At 45.3% G+C, this 17,181-nt stretch overlaps 1 protein-coding gene and 1 long non-coding RNA gene across 6 annotated transcripts in view; both read right to left on the bottom strand.

Annotated features, from left to right (window-relative positions):
* Nucleotides 1–17,181, bottom strand: part of GYG2 (glycogenin 2) — a 35,224-nt gene that overhangs the window by 2,815 nt on the left and 15,228 nt on the right. For 2 of the 5 annotated variants that reach the window (XM_040634834.1, XM_040634839.1), the window contains exons 5-10: nt 16,635–16,797; nt 15,609–15,735; nt 14,015–14,237; nt 12,677–12,808; nt 2,684–2,788; nt 1,483–1,590 (exon numbers count right to left, since the gene is read on the bottom strand). In XM_040634834.1, the coding sequence (XP_040490768.1) occupies nt 1,483–1,590; nt 2,684–2,788; nt 12,677–12,808; nt 14,015–14,237; nt 15,609–15,735; nt 16,635–16,797 (858 nt within the window). The remainder of the gene's footprint in view (nt 1–1,482; nt 1,591–2,683; nt 2,789–12,676; nt 12,809–14,014; nt 14,238–15,608; nt 15,736–16,634; nt 16,798–17,181) is intronic. The other 3 variants (XM_040634844.1, XM_040634853.1, XM_040634851.1) reach the window with 3 other exon arrangements.
* Nucleotides 8,869–12,652, bottom strand: LOC103666301. Its single transcript, XR_569462.1, has 2 exons — nt 11,732–12,652; nt 8,869–11,118 (listed from the first exon to the last, which is right to left on the bottom strand). It is a non-coding gene; the product is annotated as an uncharacterized LOC103666301 (long non-coding RNA).

Consider the following 17,181-nt stretch of genomic DNA (forward strand, 5'->3'; position numbering starts at 1 on the left):
ATTCGGGCTCAGTGCATGTCTGGGAGCGAAAACTTTCTGGAATGAACAGGACCCACAGCGCACACAGTACAGTATCGCCCGACAACCTTGGGTTGATGACACACGGTATCATACTGAACAGCGAGGGTTATCCACAGTAGAGACACATAGTGGAGGAGAAAGTCAGCGTGCCCCAGTTAAGCGTCCAAGTCATGGAGCGCCTCTTTCCTGGGCGCTCATGACGCTCCCTCCCCAGGAGCCATCCGCTGGGAGCAGCGCTGGTGGAAGGGCTGGCGGTAATCTGTACGAGCCAGGCACAATCACAGATTCCTCCCAACCGCTGCTGGGTCTAATCCCCACCCCCACCTCCCACTTTCCCAGGTGGGCACCCCCGTCTCCACCTCATGGATCAGAGAAGGTAATGAACTTGCCAACGGTTCAAAATGGTGCGTTTGGCATTTACGACTCTGACAAAGTAAGAGGGAGAAAAAGCGTACACGTTTTCTCCAGCAGTACATTCTAGTAAAGGCGTCGTGCAGACTAACGTAGGTATTATATAGATGACCATACTGCAAATGTTGTTATAAACTAAATATCGGTGTCCCTCCCAAATTCATACGAACCCCCATAGGATGGTATGAGGAGGGCGGGCCTTTGGCAGGTGCTTTGGTCATGACGCTGGAGCCCCCATGAATGGGATGAGTGTCCTTATAAAAGGGACCCCAGAGAGCTTCCTCGCCCCTTGCTCTGGGTGAAGACATGGCAACAAGATGCAGGTCTATGAACCAGGAAGCAGGTCTCACCTTGAGCTTGGACTTCCAGTCCCCAGAAGTGTGAGAAAAAAATGCACTATGTGCATAAGCCCCCTCCCCCCCAGGCTATCATATTCTGCTAACAGCCACTCAAACAGACACACGCTGCATACTAACTTATCAGACACCCAATGCTGGCTCTAGAGCCATATTAACTATTTCTTAAAGACCAAAAGGTGTCATTCAATCGCTGTTAGAAAAAAAAAAAAATTTTTTTTTTGCAATTACTTTCTTTCAGCGTTTCCGCGGAAAGAAGGAAATTTAAGACAAGGACATCTGGAAGAGGAAGGAAAGCATGGCATGCTCCATTTGGCTCCAAACATTTACCCCCAGATTGTTTTTGCTTTTACCCTCTTCATTTGCGACAACAGCTCGCTGGGCAAGCGTTTCCCTGATCGCCCGCCGGACAGAAGAACAGCAAAGCCCCTGAACGTCAATTAACTTTTGCGAAGAGCGTTTAAAGAGAGAAAGGCCGTGATGAGTAAGGACGGGAAAGAAAGTGACCAAGCACCCCAGGCAAACGCGGGAAAGGAGAAAGACGCATCAGAAGCACCAAGAGAGGCAGGCAGAGTCTTATTTCAACCAAGTCAGGCCGGACATTGAGGTAGCGGTAGGTACGTGAGGACTGCGGCCCCCCGTGATAGTGGACGGCATCCAGCAGGAGTGCCAGACAGGACAATGAGGGTACCACCTCCAAAGCATCCTGAGGACTGGGGTCCCCGGTGACATCCAGAGGGGGCTCCTGGCTTGGTTCCAAGGTTTCCACAGGTGGGCCACCTTCTGCTTTATCCGCGAGCTGCTAGAAACATAACCATTCCATCGTTAGTCTGCGGACGGCTTCAGGCGACTACAGTTTCCACCACAAGGACAGAGAACTCTGCCGGGGGGCGGGGGGGATAAGATCAAAGGAACATGCCATGCCAAACGGCCCTTTCCGCAAAGACTAGAAAGGGGGGCTTCCCCACTTCCACCTTCTCCCCTGACACCCACCGTTTCTCACACAAGATGAGATGCTGCAAGTGTTTATGGAATGTACCAAAGCTAATTTTTCAGACAGGGATTCGATTACCATTCACCCCTGAATAACGTGGGGTTAGGTGTACTGACCCACACACAGTCAAAAATCCAAGTATAACTGTTGAGTCCCCCAAAACTGAACTACCAATAGCCTACTGTTGACCGAAAGCCTTAGCAATAACATAAAAAGTCGATCAACACATATCTTACACATTCTATATATCATAGCCTGTATTCTTACAATAAAGTAGGCTGGAGAAAAGAAAGTGTGATTAAGTCAATCACAAGATGTGAAAACACATTTATAGTACCATACTGTATTAATCGAAAAAACTCCACATGTAAGTGGACCCATGCAGTTCAACCCTGAGTCGCTCAAGGGTTGACGACAGTTTATACCAAATGCCCATGCACACACTTTACTAAGCTCGTGTCTCAACGAGCACAGCAGAGTCTGACCTCAATTTGCTGGTGATGCATGGTAGCAAAAGCCCAGATTCATGAGGGCAAATTTGCAGAAACGAGTAGGACTCATAATCCTACCATACTGATATTAAACATGGGTCCAAAATCCTACCAAAAAAAATTTTTTTAAAGGGAACATATATGTCATGGTGATGTTACACCTTTGCCATTTTTGATTCTCCCTGAAGGAAAATGGGCTAACCAAATGACTACCAGAAATCTGAACAGACACCCAGGTCCTGTATAGACTAATCACACATGTATTCAGGGTTGGGAAAACCGTTCAGAAGGATCACGGGATGAAGAAGAAAAGCATGGGGCATCTTCTTTGGTATTCGATGGACAAAGACAGGCCAAGAGAACAACAGTAGGAGCCGCGGATGTGCGTAAGGAGTATAAATGAGGTGTACCGAGGTGGTCTGGGTCCCTGAGGAGTCTGCACATTGGGGGGAGGGTGGCGACAATGGGTCACACCTCACTCCAGCGGATGTGTCAAGTTCAGGCCACCCTATTGTCTGTCATAAAGAAAGAAAGAAAAGAAAATTAGGATATCCGTCCTGCAAATGTCTGAAAACACCCAATCTATTTTGTTTGCCTCCACGACACAAAGGCAGCATGACAAGGAACAGGTGTGGGGCAGACGGTGCCAGGCTCACCAATTCCTGCATCTGCTCCTTTGTCTTGGGCTCACGTGCCCCTGTCTTCTGTGTACCTAAGTGGAGCCACGTGACAGCTTCTCACTGACACCACTGAGATGCGATGTGACTCACTTCCACTGACGTGGGATACGCTTTTCCTACCTTCTTTACTCACAGGTCAGGTGAAGAGGAAGATCCCTCCAACCTGTTTCAACCGGGGTCTCACGAGGAAGCAAACCCCTACAGAAAGCAATTCGAGTGACTATTTTCTCAGTGCTTCTAAGGATGGTCCTTAGCTAAGATCATTCCAGGTGCAGAGGAGATAAAATAATGCATTGTGTGCGATGGCTGGCTTCAGCAGGACAGCCTAATTCTCTCTCAGAGAGCCACAGGGGACAAGGGACACCCTAGAAGAACTTGGACCACACCTACAGGAGGATCCTGGACCCCCTGGTGACTGCATGGAATCCAGCATGACTTTGCCACCACGGCTGACTGGGACATAGACATAGATTTTTACCTATTTGGGACTGATTGTCATACAGAAAGCCTAATCAATTCATGGTCAGGAAGCAAGCTTGAGCCCACAGGCTGGGGGCCATAAATGGTCCAAAGGCTTCTGCAAGACTAACCTAATCACTGTCTGCCAAAGAGGCTAGAGAACATTGACGCATTTCCCAATGGTCCCTGCAAACACACTGCAGAAATCATGTGGGCAGGCGGAGTTCTGCTTGTGATAGGAATATAATAAAGCACTGGCATCTTATTCCCCCTTGAGGCAACCAAGGGGCTGTAGGAAGAATCTGAGCAGTCTGGCAGTGCTATGAGGCTGAGGAACCCATAAATGATGAGGTATTCAGGAGGGACCTTCTGAACACCACAAGCCTTCACGAGGGACCACACTACAAGAAGGACCAGAAATAGAGCAGCTCTTACAAAACAGAAGCCCAATTTCACACCAGGTCAACCTCGCACAGGGTGTGGGCAAACCACCTCTATGAAAACTTCCCTCCGGGGGGGAAAAAAAAGCAATGCTCTCTGAATGATGATAATATGATTCAGAGCTCCCAGTGATCCCTGCAATTTTTTCACATGCAATGTGTTGTGTCATATCAAAAATCAACTAGCACAGAGGCAGACAAGACCAAATGAATGAAAAGCAAGAGGAAAAACAGAATCAAACCCCAAGAACAGATCCACATGAAATCCAGCTCTATGATTTATCAGACACGGACCATAACCAAGTGTAAGAAATACTTTAAATGAAATAAAGGGACAAGTTGGCGCATTTCCACAAAGTGTGGAAACGGTCCTATTAAATGTTGATGTTTATTGGGGTTAAAAACACAATCACTGCAAGGTCTTTACTAAGTGTTCAGGACGTGGGTTTAACAACTGATTAAATGCAACCAAAGAGAAGATCGGTTAACGAAAATAGGCCGGTAGAATGAAGCATGGATAGACAGGAGGAAAATTAAGAGAAGGGAGTCACAGATATAGCAAACATGGTAACAAGTCGTACTGAAGGTGTAATTAGGATTACAAGAGGACAGGAGAGTGGGGAGAGGGAAAGAGAGAAAGAGGGAGACCGAGAGAGCCAGAATGGGCAAAAGGAATACAGACTCAAGCTACTGAATTTGTAGAGAAAGTCAGAAGATTAACAGACAACATCGTCAAGATGCCCTTGTAAGAAGAACTCCCAAGTGAGAATTCTACATCCAGGAAAATATGGCCCCAAATGAAGGTTCAAGAAAGGAATTTTCAGATATACAAATGGAGGGAACTTTTCAGCATGAAGCCTGAATTAAAAGGAATAATAAACGCAGTTTTTTGGGGAGAAGACAAGTATTAACAGAAAGAATGAAATATGGAATGAGAATAAAATGATATAGCTAAGTGAACTTGGCCTGGGTAAAGTAGCTATTGAATTAAAATAGACAACAAGAGAACAACCGCGGAGGGAAATGAACAGTCTGAGAGCCTTCTGGAGTTCTTCTATTTCCCGGAAGTGGCGAAGTCCTAAATATATTACATTATGTCTAAGTTAGGAATGAGAATTGGAATCTCTGGGTAACCATTTAAAACATAATCAAAATAATGCAAAACTGATATGTAGAAGGAGGCTAAAATGGAATACCTAAAAATACATTAATCCAAAGACAGATCAAAAAGAGAGAAAAACACCTCTCAGACTGGTGATAATAAAGAGCGAACCAAGGGACAGATTGAAACATAAATATACCAGTTATGATATTACATGCCAACAAAGTACCCCAGTTAAAAGGGAAAAACTATTTGGATAAAAGGAAAACAAAACCTCATTCTGAACATCTTAAAGGGTTACACCGTAAACATAAGAACATAGAAAGGTTGACAGGAAAAAAGAAGAACAAGATACACCATGAAAGTACTAACCAAAACAAAGCAATAAACGTCAGTGGAAATATTTCATAACAATAGGAAGATGTGCCAGGAATATATAGTAACCTTAAATGTCTTGCTTTGCTAACAGCTTTTTTTTGAAGTATAATTTCCATACTATATGTTGGACTAAACTGTACACATTGGCAAATTTTGACACAATCAAGAGAGTAAACACATATCATCCCGAAAGTTTCCATAATCATCTCTCCCTCCTTTCTCCACCATCCCCAGGGAAACTCTCATCTTCTGTTTGTCACTGTACATTATTTAACATTTTCTAGAATTATACAGAAATGGAACCTCATGGTATGTTTTATCGTTTCTCTGGCTTCTTCGACTCGGGAGAATTATCCTTTGCAACTTTGCTGCCTGGATTGATAGTTCATTCCTCTTCACTACTGAGTAGGATTCCAGTGTATGGATGGACCACACTTTATCCTTTGACATGCTGATGGATGCTTGAGTCCTGTCCCGTTTTGAGCTATTACCAATCAATCTGCAGGGCACCTGGGGGGCTCAGTCAGTTGAGCGTCTGCCTTTAGCTCAGATCATGATCTCAGGGTCCTGGGATCAAGCCCCGAGTCAGGCTCCCTGCTCAGCAGGAAGCCTGCTTCTCCCACTGCCTGTCACTCCCCCTGCTTGTGTTCTCTCTCTCTCTCAAAAAAAATCTTAAAAAAAAAAACAAAACCCAAAACAACGCAATCTGCTATTTTCGTATGAACATATACATTCATTTTTCTTGAGTAAATACCTAGGAGTGGAATGGCTAGCTCACATGTTAGATGTATGAGCAACATTTAAAGAAATTACTGGACAGTTTTTCACTTGCAGATGATGTAATGGCGTGTGTAGAATAACCCAAAGAATCCAGGCACAATCTTAGTGTTTACAATGACACTATTTATCATGACCTCAAAACCCACCAAAAACCAGGAATAACTCTAGCAAAATGTATGCAAGGTCTTTACTAAAAAGTTTAACATACTGAAAGAAATTTAAGAAGATCTAAAAGTAGAAATATACTAAGTCCATTGAACGGAAGACTCAAACTTCGGTGATATTAATCCTTCTAAAACCCATCTATAGGGGCGCCTGGGTGGCGCAGTTGTTAAGAGTCTGCCTTAGGCTCAGGGCGTGATCCCAGCGTTCTGGGATCGAGCCCCACATCAGGCTCCTCTGCTAGGAGCCTGCTTCTTCCTCTCCCACTCCCCCTGCTTGTGTTCCCTCTCTTGCCAGCTGTCTCTGTCAAATAAGTAAATAAAATCTTTAAAAAAATAAAATAAAATAAATAAAACCCATCTATAGATTCAATGCAATCCCAGTCAAAATTCCAGAATATTTTGTTTTCTTTTGTTTTCCAAGACACTGCAAAGCTGATCTTAATACTCACATGGAAATTTAAAGGAGATTTAGAAGAGGCAGGGAAAGAAGAAAAAAGTTGAAGTACTTGCTTGACCCATAATGAGACTTATTTTAAAGCCATAGTAATTATGACAATTTCAGTGCAAGAAAAGGAAAAATAAAAGAATCGAGAATCTGGAAATAGACCCATCTACATATGGGCAAAGGAATCATGACAAAGGAGGCGGGAGATAATGGTGTTATTCATAACCTGTGCTGAGTTAATGATAGATCCCAATGTAACAGTAATGAATGTTGACTCCAAACTCATTCATTATCTAACATTCATTCCAAGTGGATTATACAGTTACCTATAAAAGACAGGAACAATAAAATTCTGTAAGACAACCAAGGTGATTATCTCCATGACCTTAGTTTAGGGACAGATTTCCTAGAGTAAACAAAACATAGGACCCATAAAGGAAATCTGAAAACCTGGCTACACTATAAACTTCTATCCTCGAAGGATGCCACGTGGGGACTGAAAGGGGAACAGAGTAGGAGAAAGTATTTATATCATCACTGAAAAAGAACTTGGCATCTGGACTATATACACATTGTTAAGACTCTAACTTAAAAAAAAAAAGAGGAAACACTGGAGGAAAAAAATGGTCAAAATATTGGAACGAGCATTTCCAAAAGAGTCAAAGCTTGATAAGCACCTAAGAATTGGTGCAAGTTAACTCAACATCATCTCAAACGTGTAAAGTAAAACCACAAGGAGATGCCCCACGTGCTCACTGGCACTTTGGAAGGTTGCTGAAGACAAAGAGCTACCGGGGCCCCTATATCCTGCTAGGGGTACAACCACTTGCAAAATCCTTGGCAGAATCTACTAACGCAAAAGGGTACACAGGCATGCCCTTTAATCTAGCGACCCCGCCATCAAGGATAACCTCTCCAAAACTGCTTAGCAAAGGCAACAAAACGCATGTATAAGGTTGCTCCTAGTAGAGTTACCTGCGTTACCCAAAATGGCAGTGTATCCACCAACACTAGAATTAATCAAAACATTACGTCTCACTACAATTTGATAATAGGCAGCCTACGAGAATGAACTATGGATTCACTCGGCAAGATGAATGGATCTCCTGAAGATGTCAAGTGAAAGAGACCAGACCGAAAAGCACGTACTGTGGGATCCCGTTTATAAGGAGCTCAAAAGCACTCACAGGTAAGTGGTATGAGTCAAGGTCAGGATAGCATTTCCTAGTGGGTAGGAGGGTGTAAGAGGTCTTTTCGGGTGAGCTTCTGGATCTGGATTGTGGCTATTTAGGTTTTTTTTTTTTCACTCTGAAAATGCATCAAGATGTATACGTATCATACGTGCCCTTTTTTTTACATGTATGTTATCCGTCAACAAAAAGTTTTATGAAAAAACAAAATAAAATGTTCTAAGAAACTACAATAAAAACAACCAATAACTTCAAAAAACTAAAGGGCATTCCAAATCTTTTCATTAACTACATTTCCCCACCCACGCTACTGGAGGACAAGACACTTGGCTGTGAAGACAGTAAATGGCAAATATTATTTCTCTAATACATTAATTTCTATGGGAAGAAAATTAGACATTCAGCTTTACTTTTGAAAATTGAAAATTGTCAATACTGTTGCCATCATTCGAAGGCTGCTATCTTCAATAAGGATCCCAAATTCAGGACCCAGCTCTTGTACGTTTACAGGAATTTATGAAAATAATCTTTTCTTTCTTTTTTAGACTGCGTTCCAGCTCCCCAAATTGTAGCCCCAAACTCAATTATTCAATACATGCCCGGTAGGTGGCAGCAATGCTGCATAATTAATTCCAAAATAAGGCACTACACCCCAGATACTGTGAAAGCCTCCCTTCCTTTTTTTGTTTTTGTTTCTATTTCAAGTTTTTATTTAAATTCTAGTTAGTTAACATATAGTGTAATATTCGTTTCAGGAGTAGAATTTAGTGATGCTTCCCTTCCTTATAAAAGGGTGAGGACTTCATCACTTTTAGAGACATTGTCCTCTTTAGTCAAGCCACCGAGATTTCTTCAAAAGTCAATCACCACAATGCATTATTCATGGGTGGTACGATGGAAAGGGGGGACACAGGGGGCGGGAATAGGGGATCAAAGAATGAAGCAGACACCCCGAAACACTCTTCTTTGTTTATACTCTTTTTATTCCAGCAAAGTGTTCAATGTGCCGTGGGCTGCCAACATAACTCCCCCAGCTGCTTAGGGTCAAGTCTGTATTTATGTATCAAAGTGGCTTCATTTCCACCTCCAGCTCTTTCTCCAGCAGCTGTCCATTCCTGAGCTCTTGTCTGGATCCGTGTCCTCCTCCCCGGGAAACATGATGCACGTAAGGGGTGCTCACAGTACTCTGCCTGGAGCCCCTTCTCCTCTGAGTGTCCAGGACAGAGAGGAGTGAGCTCAGTGGGACCTCAGATACCTGAGTACCCCCCTTTCCCTTGGATCCTCAGAGACGGCACCCTTCTGGTCATAATTACACATCAATAGACAAGAATGCCTATCCTCGTTGCCTCTGCATGCCTGGAGGACCCCTTCTTCCTCTGAGCACTTTAAAACCAAAGTTATATCTCCAGGTGGATCATTCCGTTCCCTCCTCTGGCTGCTTCCTTTGCAATCTGTAGATGCAGATCATTCATTGCATCTTTGGAGATGTTTTCGACGTCTGGGAGCGTGTAGGGGAGCTGGAGCCCGGCCAGTCCATTACAGCCACCAAGATGAGAGATCGGAGTTCCACAGTTACTCGTGAGGACTAGTTAAATACCCTGAACTGCACACATTCAACCCACCTGGGGAGTCATCTCCCCTCTACCGACCCCTGGCCTTGGGCTCAGACTCCACTGAGTGCAGCAAGACGGTAGCCCCAGGTCCCATCTATAGACCCCAGTCCCTGTAGGGACACAAGAAGGGCTTTCATTTTCAATGACATTGCTCCTTTTGTATGAGGACTTGTTCTGAACCCACTTTTCTCCAATTTTGGGATCTTTTCCCACCCTCCTCCTTTCCCCAATATTGCCCCTTAAGGATGGGGTAGGGTTTGGGGACACAGCAAACTTGCCCAAGTGGCACCACAATCTTCTGCCGTGGATGGAGCCAGTTGTCCCCGTGTCTGGGCTGTTGGTGGCGGACTTGTGCGCTTTAGCTGCCGGTGTCCAGCTCAGCAGGCATCGAGGGAACACCATCCTGAGATGGAGATTCTTTCCATCGGCTTTGCCCAGAAGCCCTGGTCCCTCTTGCAGGAAGAGCTCCCCTGGGCCTGGCTCTGCTGGCTTGGATTGAAACACCGCTTGTAAACACTCAGACGCAAAGACAATATCTGTTGTCTATGTCAGATCTTCACCAACAATTACGAAGCCAAAACTAAGGTATGAAGTTAAAACCAAGAAAACCCACAGCAATCAAGGAAATTGAAATTAATGAACCAAATGTGGAGAAGACAGTTCTAATGAAACCGAAGTGCTCGTTGCAGTGTGAATGTGGTTCCGGTTCTTCTGAGATGGGCATAGCGTGGGCCGCGGGCTGCAAGCCTTCTAGCGTTTCTGCAAAATCTCTGTCTGTACTGCGCTCCTTGATTTTCAGGACTGGTGACAACCCACGGGGTCCCACGAGCAGCTGAAGGATCCGGAACCCACAGTTGCTTCTAAAACAGGAGGGCGGTCCTTGGGAATGGAGTGGTGTCCACGTGATGGAGAAGAGGCTTTTATCAATGATTTGAGGTCATCCTTTTAAGTGATGATCCTTGGGTCCCAGCTAGAAAACAGCTAATACACACTATCAAATGATAGAACACGATTACAATGAGATCATCGGGATTTAGAAAGAGGGTTGTGGATGAGTCAGCACTCTCCGGAGAAACAGAACCAATAGGACTTACAGATTTACAGGGATGTATTATGAGAGACCAGCTTGTACAATGATGAAGGCTGAGAAGAGTTCCAGTCGATCTTCTGCAAGACGGAAGCCGAGGAAAGCAAGTAGTGATACTCAGTTGGGTCCAAAGACCGGAGAAGCAGGAACGCTCATGCCAAGTCCCAGCTGCCACCGAGTAAGTCTGCCCTTCCTCTACTTTTTGTTCGATTCAAGCCCTCCATGGGTTCGGATGCAGCCCACCCACCTTGTGGAGGGGGATCTTCTTTATTCCACCTACCCATTCAAACACTCATGACTTCCTGAAACACCCACACAGACACACCCAGAAATGACATTTTACCAGCTCTCTGGGGGTCCCGTAGCCCAGCCACGCTGAAGGATTAAAATCAGCCATCATGGTGGAGAAAGGGTTTTTCTGAGCAATGCTTCACTGAGTCCAAGTGTCTGCTCAACATTTGGTGGGAATGCTCAATTTCCTTAAAGATCTTTTTACAGGCGTGGCTCCTGGGGACAGAACAGGGAGCAGTTGTACACGCAGTGTAAGAGCTTAACACACTGATTCTTCACATTCCTGCAACAAGCAGATGCCTTTACTGAACTCACATGTGGCACTTCCTGGGGCCACATCCAGACTGTGGTGGGCTCAGTGTACCATCAGGAGAAATGAGAAACCGGGAAATGCTCCCTTTCTACTACCACTGTTTTTACTGTACAAACCGGAGGGTCTTTTCAATTTGTTTCGGTTGATGTGAAATTCAAACTCAAAGGCTATTAACAACTTGACAATGTAATTTGTTCCAAATTATAATAAAGAATCGAGTGCTGTCCACAGACACGTTTGCTAAAATTTAAACATCGATTGCTCCCAATCAATGAGACACAGTTCTCCCAAACCCGTGTGAAGCACACAGAAAAATACGACGTCCCATGACCCACTCCTGAGATCCATCCCCAGCCACAACGACAAACTCCTAATAATTCTGGTGAGAAGTGAAGGGAATAAAAATGCCTTTCAATGTGAGGATTCAAATTCAGAGATCTTTAAACACTGGACATTATTCCAATGTATTTGCTTAGAAATCGGGGATGGAGAAACTACAGCCTCATTTGGTGTTACCCCTCTGCAGATCAGATGCGGTACTCTTTTTCTTCTCCAAGGACGGGAATTCAGCAGGCCCAGCCTCAGTAGAAATGAGCACATGGGTCAACATTCGTCTCCAAGTCATATTCGCATCAGGGGCGTGGCAAAAGCTCTCCGGACGTAGCACCACGTGACTTGGCAGCTGGGTTCAAGGGAGATGCAAGCAACACCTTTTGAACATTAAAGTTTGGGGACCCCGCAATATCAGGATGAGACCCAATACCTGTTCTCAGGGTGTGTCTTAGCTTCCTGTAGCTGCTGTGACAAATGCCCACATTTGTTGCCTATTTGGGTGACTTCAAACAACGCAGACTGACCACCTTGCAGTTCTGGAGGTCAGAGGTCCAACATGGGGGTCACTGGGCTGAAGTCAAGGTGTGCACAGGGGTGAGTTCCTTCCGGCGGCTTCTGCAGACAGTCCATCTCCTGGCCTTTTCCCACTTCTTGAGGCCCCTGCAGCCCTGGCTTGTGGCCACATTCCCCCAACACCAGCAGAACTAGCGTCTCCCCATCTCTGTCTGGCCTCTTCTTCTACGTCACATTCTATCAGCGAATCTCCCTCTGCCTCCCCCATAAGAGGACCCTGGTGACCACACAGAGCCCACCTAAAAAACCCAGTATCATTCCTTGGAGGTCCTCAACCTGACCACACCTGCCAAGACCCTATTTCTAGATAAGGTAACATGTTTAGGTTCCCAGAATTAGGACGTGCACATGTTGGTGGGATGTACCCCACAGGTCATGGTGCAATGATCTATATGAACACAGGAGCCCCTCGAAGCCAGAGCAGACTGCAGATGGGGCCATGCCCTCTCCCTCCCCGGGAGCCCCGGGAGCAGGCTCTCAGCTCTGTCTCCTTGCGGAGCCAGCGTCTGATTCTCTGATTCTCCAGGCACACCTGTGCGGAGGCCGGGTACTTACGTCTTCCGAATGGCATCCCTTGGGTGAGGGTGGGGTGTCATCCGTGACCACAGTCTGCTCTGAAGGGCCCTCAGCAGGCCAAGGCTGGCTGGACCCCACCGCTGGTTTTGTACACGGCTCCCCGATGTCAGCCTGCAGAAAGATGGATGCACTTGTTAAGTCCTCCTTACATCTTTTTAACTCTCTGGCTGCCCTGGGGACCCCAGGACCCATCCCGTCCTCTGTATGGCCAGAGCTCCTGAACCCTATCATCTGCACTCAATAAACAGAAGCCTGCCCACGAAAGCACACAGACTTATAAACAACCTATCCATGTTCTGAGCTGGCCGTGCACAGAGCCTGGCGCTCTGGAAACAAGAGGAAGCAGTCCCACACCCCTGGTCCGACACAGAGAGCCCCCAGGGCCGTAGGCCTCCTGTCCACGTGACAACTCACAAGGTAAGCTCTGATAAAACAGGTGACAGGTGGTCCTCCAGGAAGCTGCCACCATTCTGGTGAGAACCACCACACAGCACACATCTCCTAGACTGCTCTCAATGCCTTATTTCCCAGAACTGCCTGACTCTACGTCTTCATTTCCTTCCCATACAACCTGATGCCTAGCGAACCACCCAGCAGAACATAAGTGGTAACACAAACACAGATAAACTCTTACTCCCTCGTGAGAAACGATGGGAGAAACGTAGTCCTTCCAAAGAGAAGCACCACCTAATTCCACCCAACAAAAACCGTGGCCAAGACCAAAGTATGGATTCTCTTCCATTTCCCATCAATGCAGTGGCTGGTGATTGACCGTACGGTACTCAGACACGTCCTGGTAAACAATGATCAGGTCACGAAGTTTTCTGGAACCGAATTTCAAGAGGTCGTTTGCACGGCAGGTGTTATCCATAGTAGACTAACTACACAAATGTGAGTATTTAGAGCACGAAGGGTTACCATTACATTTATAAAAAAGTCAAATCGGTATCCATCAGGAGTTTCAAAAATCCTCTTCAGCAAAGCCCTTCAAGAGCTACTTGAATTGATGATGTAAATTGGCAAGCGTCTCCCTGAACAACACGGTAATCAACCATCCGCAGCCACTTAGCTACGAGTGGCTCTTTCCCTTTATGCACCAACCCTCTAAATCACGGCCACATTTTGGCTAGTTAAACATTCATGATTTTGAGCCAGAAAGAAACAAACCAGGGCGTCTCTATCTTTGGCGTCCTTTACGAAACCCAGCACGTAGAAACAGAAGGGAGCATGTCTGGAAAGGACACCGGGTATCGATTCGATCACGCAGAGTGTATACCCATCCTCAGCTCCCGCTTCTAGAGGGTGTCACCCGCTTACGGAGTGTCCTGGAGACATGCGCTCTTCCTCATCCCGGAAGTTGCTGTAAAGAGGCAGGACGCTGTGCTGGTAGATTTTCCACCAGAGGTTAAGGAAGGACGTCTGGTGCTGGTTGGCCAACCCGGAGCCCTCCTCCAACACCGAGCCCGTCTGTGGGTTGTATTTGTAGTTCCATGGCTTCGAGGGCCCCAAAAAGTGGACTACCTTTACGCTTGAACCAAATCTAAGGAAGAAACACAAAGCATCCTACTTTCCACTTGGAAGGGATCACACACGCGCGGAAATTCCCCACAACCACAAGACGTGTCAAACACAGCAGCACACGAACACTTGTCTCAACCCTGCTATGGGGGCCTGCGGTTATTTTCCCTAAAGATAATTTTTTTAAACAATCCACGTTTATAGTATTTCGTTTTCTGTCTACCAAGAAACATAATCATAACCCAGTGGGGGAATTCCCTCAAACTAGAAGAATACATTAAGAGTCTTACAAAGATAGATGGTAGGGTAGGTATCCCAAAACATCTCTTTGAAACAACAGGGACCAAAAAAAAAACACACCCCAAAAAACAAAAACCACCACTTTTAGAGTAGACAACGCAAGCTGAAAACAAGAAAATTGGCTTCTCTTTACAAGATTGGAAATTTTCTCCTTTCTACCTTTTTAAGCATTTTTTCCCCATAATCATCTTCCCATGAAATTTTAGCACTACATTTGCACCATATATCCACGTTCTGTACGTACATCTCTGCTTTATACATTAAAATGAATAGGATGTTTTCACTCCCCGAGGACCCATTCCTGCTCCTTAGAGGCAACGTGTTGTTTGTTAAAAATGTATGCTCTAGAATTACTCTTTCCCTACATTCTGCTCAGATTTTCCACTTTTGTTTATAACAACGTCACGCACCGCAGCGAATCTCAAATATTTTGGTCCTAGGATTTCCTGACTTTCTTAAAACACACGGAGGACCAAGAGCTGAGCTTTGTTCACGTGGATTCTACCTGTCCATATTTATCGAACCGGACAACAAAACAGAAATCCCAAAATGGATGTAATCAATTCGTTAGAAATCAATCAACCCTCGAGATGTGGATGTTCATTTCCTACTTTTTCATGAGAAATAACTGTACTTTCAAAACACAATGGTCGAAAGAATGACTTTGACGATCACAAGAGGAGCCAGCTGCTTTCTCATGTCTGGGTCTCCGTTCAGTGCGTTGTTTTGTTTTTTTTAGTGCATGGTTTAATCATGTCATGGAGTTTCTGTAAAATCCCCCTGTACACTTACAAAAAAAAAATGAGAAGAAAAAATAACATCTTAGAAGAATTATTCTTTTAAGTCGTTCTGACTTCAGAACGACTTCCGAAGAACTGTGGGGGAACCCCTGGGGGGTTCCTTAGAACACACTTTGGGAACCACCACCATTCAGACTTGTTGCCTTGACTACCTATAATTTGAAGCAACAGGCAAACGGAGGGATGATCTACGTTTTTTTTCCTCCCCAAATGCCAAAAGCTGATAAAGATTCTAGAGACAGGGCTGCCGGAGGGCAGCAGACGTAGAAGGATCTAGAAAGTGGAGAACTTACCGTTTGAACGCGGGGCTATAGGTGTACGCCGTGTTACTGCTCAAGTTATAGATGAACGGTAAGTGCTTGTGGATGTCTGCCGTGGACCAGCTACTGAAGAAGCTGTTCAATAAGCCTTGATCTGCCCCTAAACGGTGAACGTACACTCCAGGAGGTTAATCACGGATGGTACATGTGAATTCGAAGAATTCAAGATGTGTTTGAAGGGCTTAACACGCACACCTGCACGCGGGGTCCCATTATGTCCTCTCTGCCCACGACAATATGACCGCTTGTCTCAAAAAGGATGGATCGCCCATACCATTCATTTTAACAGCGCGTATTCTCTCCAAAATCCTCCACCCATAACCCAAACCATTGATAACAAACCCTTGTATTGTCCCCCAAATTCTCCACGCCTACCGCAAGGAATTGTATCCAACATCCACAGTGCTCTAACTCCTCGTCCTTACCCATAGATGATTCTTCCCCAGTCTACTCTTTTATGTGACAACAATCCTAGCATTTTCCCCATCTATTAATGCCCATTCAAGTCAGACACCAGCTTCTCATTACTTACTTGAGTTGTTCCCTTTATTCTATATCAGGGCCTGGCCAACAGACGTTTGTATCCATTTTTGTAAATAAAGTTTTATTGGAACACAGCCATGTTCATGTAAGTATTGTCATTTCACTCTACAACTGCAGGGTTAAATATTTGCAGCAGAGATCATATGGCCCGTGATGCTGAAAAAAATCTATTATCTGGTCTTCAGAGAAAGGTTTGCCTATGCATTTCTGTATGATCAGGATTGGGGAACCCTTCTTCCTACTCACTAAGGATATTTTCTTCAATGGTTTTCTCTGTTGCGTGTTTACTTACTAAATTCACTTATTCCTATCATCCTGTCTGGCCACATTCTTCCACTGCTTCTTTAACTGTCTTTGCCATTCACGTATCTGGGGGGAAATGAGGATGAGGCAGGGGTACGGGTCCCAGAAACAGCCCCATCCTCTTCCACCCACTTCCGGCTTCCCGTCACTCACCATCAAAGCTGCCGTGGTCAGTGGCATGCTGCAGCAAGAGGCCATGGGTCTCCAGAGACGGTTGGAAGACAAATACACCACTGTTGAAGCAGTCCGGCCATCCGGGATCGGGGGCTGCAGAAAACTCTGTCCTATCAAACAGCTCATCGATATTGGATAGCACCTGGCAAAGCAGAGCATGGGACCTGTAGCAAGACTTCTCTTACGTCTGGGACGCAGGTGACAAATGCAGCAGAAACGTGAGGATGCTCAATGTCTAGTGATTGGAAACTCCTGCCCATTTTTTAAAAGATTTTATGTATTTATTTGACAAAAAGAGAGTGAGCACAAGCAGGGGGAGTGAGAAAGGAAGAAGCAGACTCCCCATTGAGTGTGGAGCCCTGGTGCGGGACTCGATTCCAGGACCCTGAGATCATAATCTGAGACAAAGGGAGATGCTTAACAGACTGAGCCACCCCGATTTTTGGACTGACTCTTATTTTCGGTTTACATTCAAAAGAGAAGAGTGTGTAAGATTGCTCTCCGGTTTATTTCAAGTGACTGAAGT

The sequence above is a fragment of the Ursus maritimus genome, assembly GCF_017311325.1.
Source record: "Ursus maritimus isolate PB19 chromosome X unlocalized genomic scaffold, ASM1731132v1 scaffold_X1, whole genome shotgun sequence".
Taxonomy (NCBI): domain Eukaryota; kingdom Metazoa; phylum Chordata; class Mammalia; order Carnivora; family Ursidae; genus Ursus; species Ursus maritimus.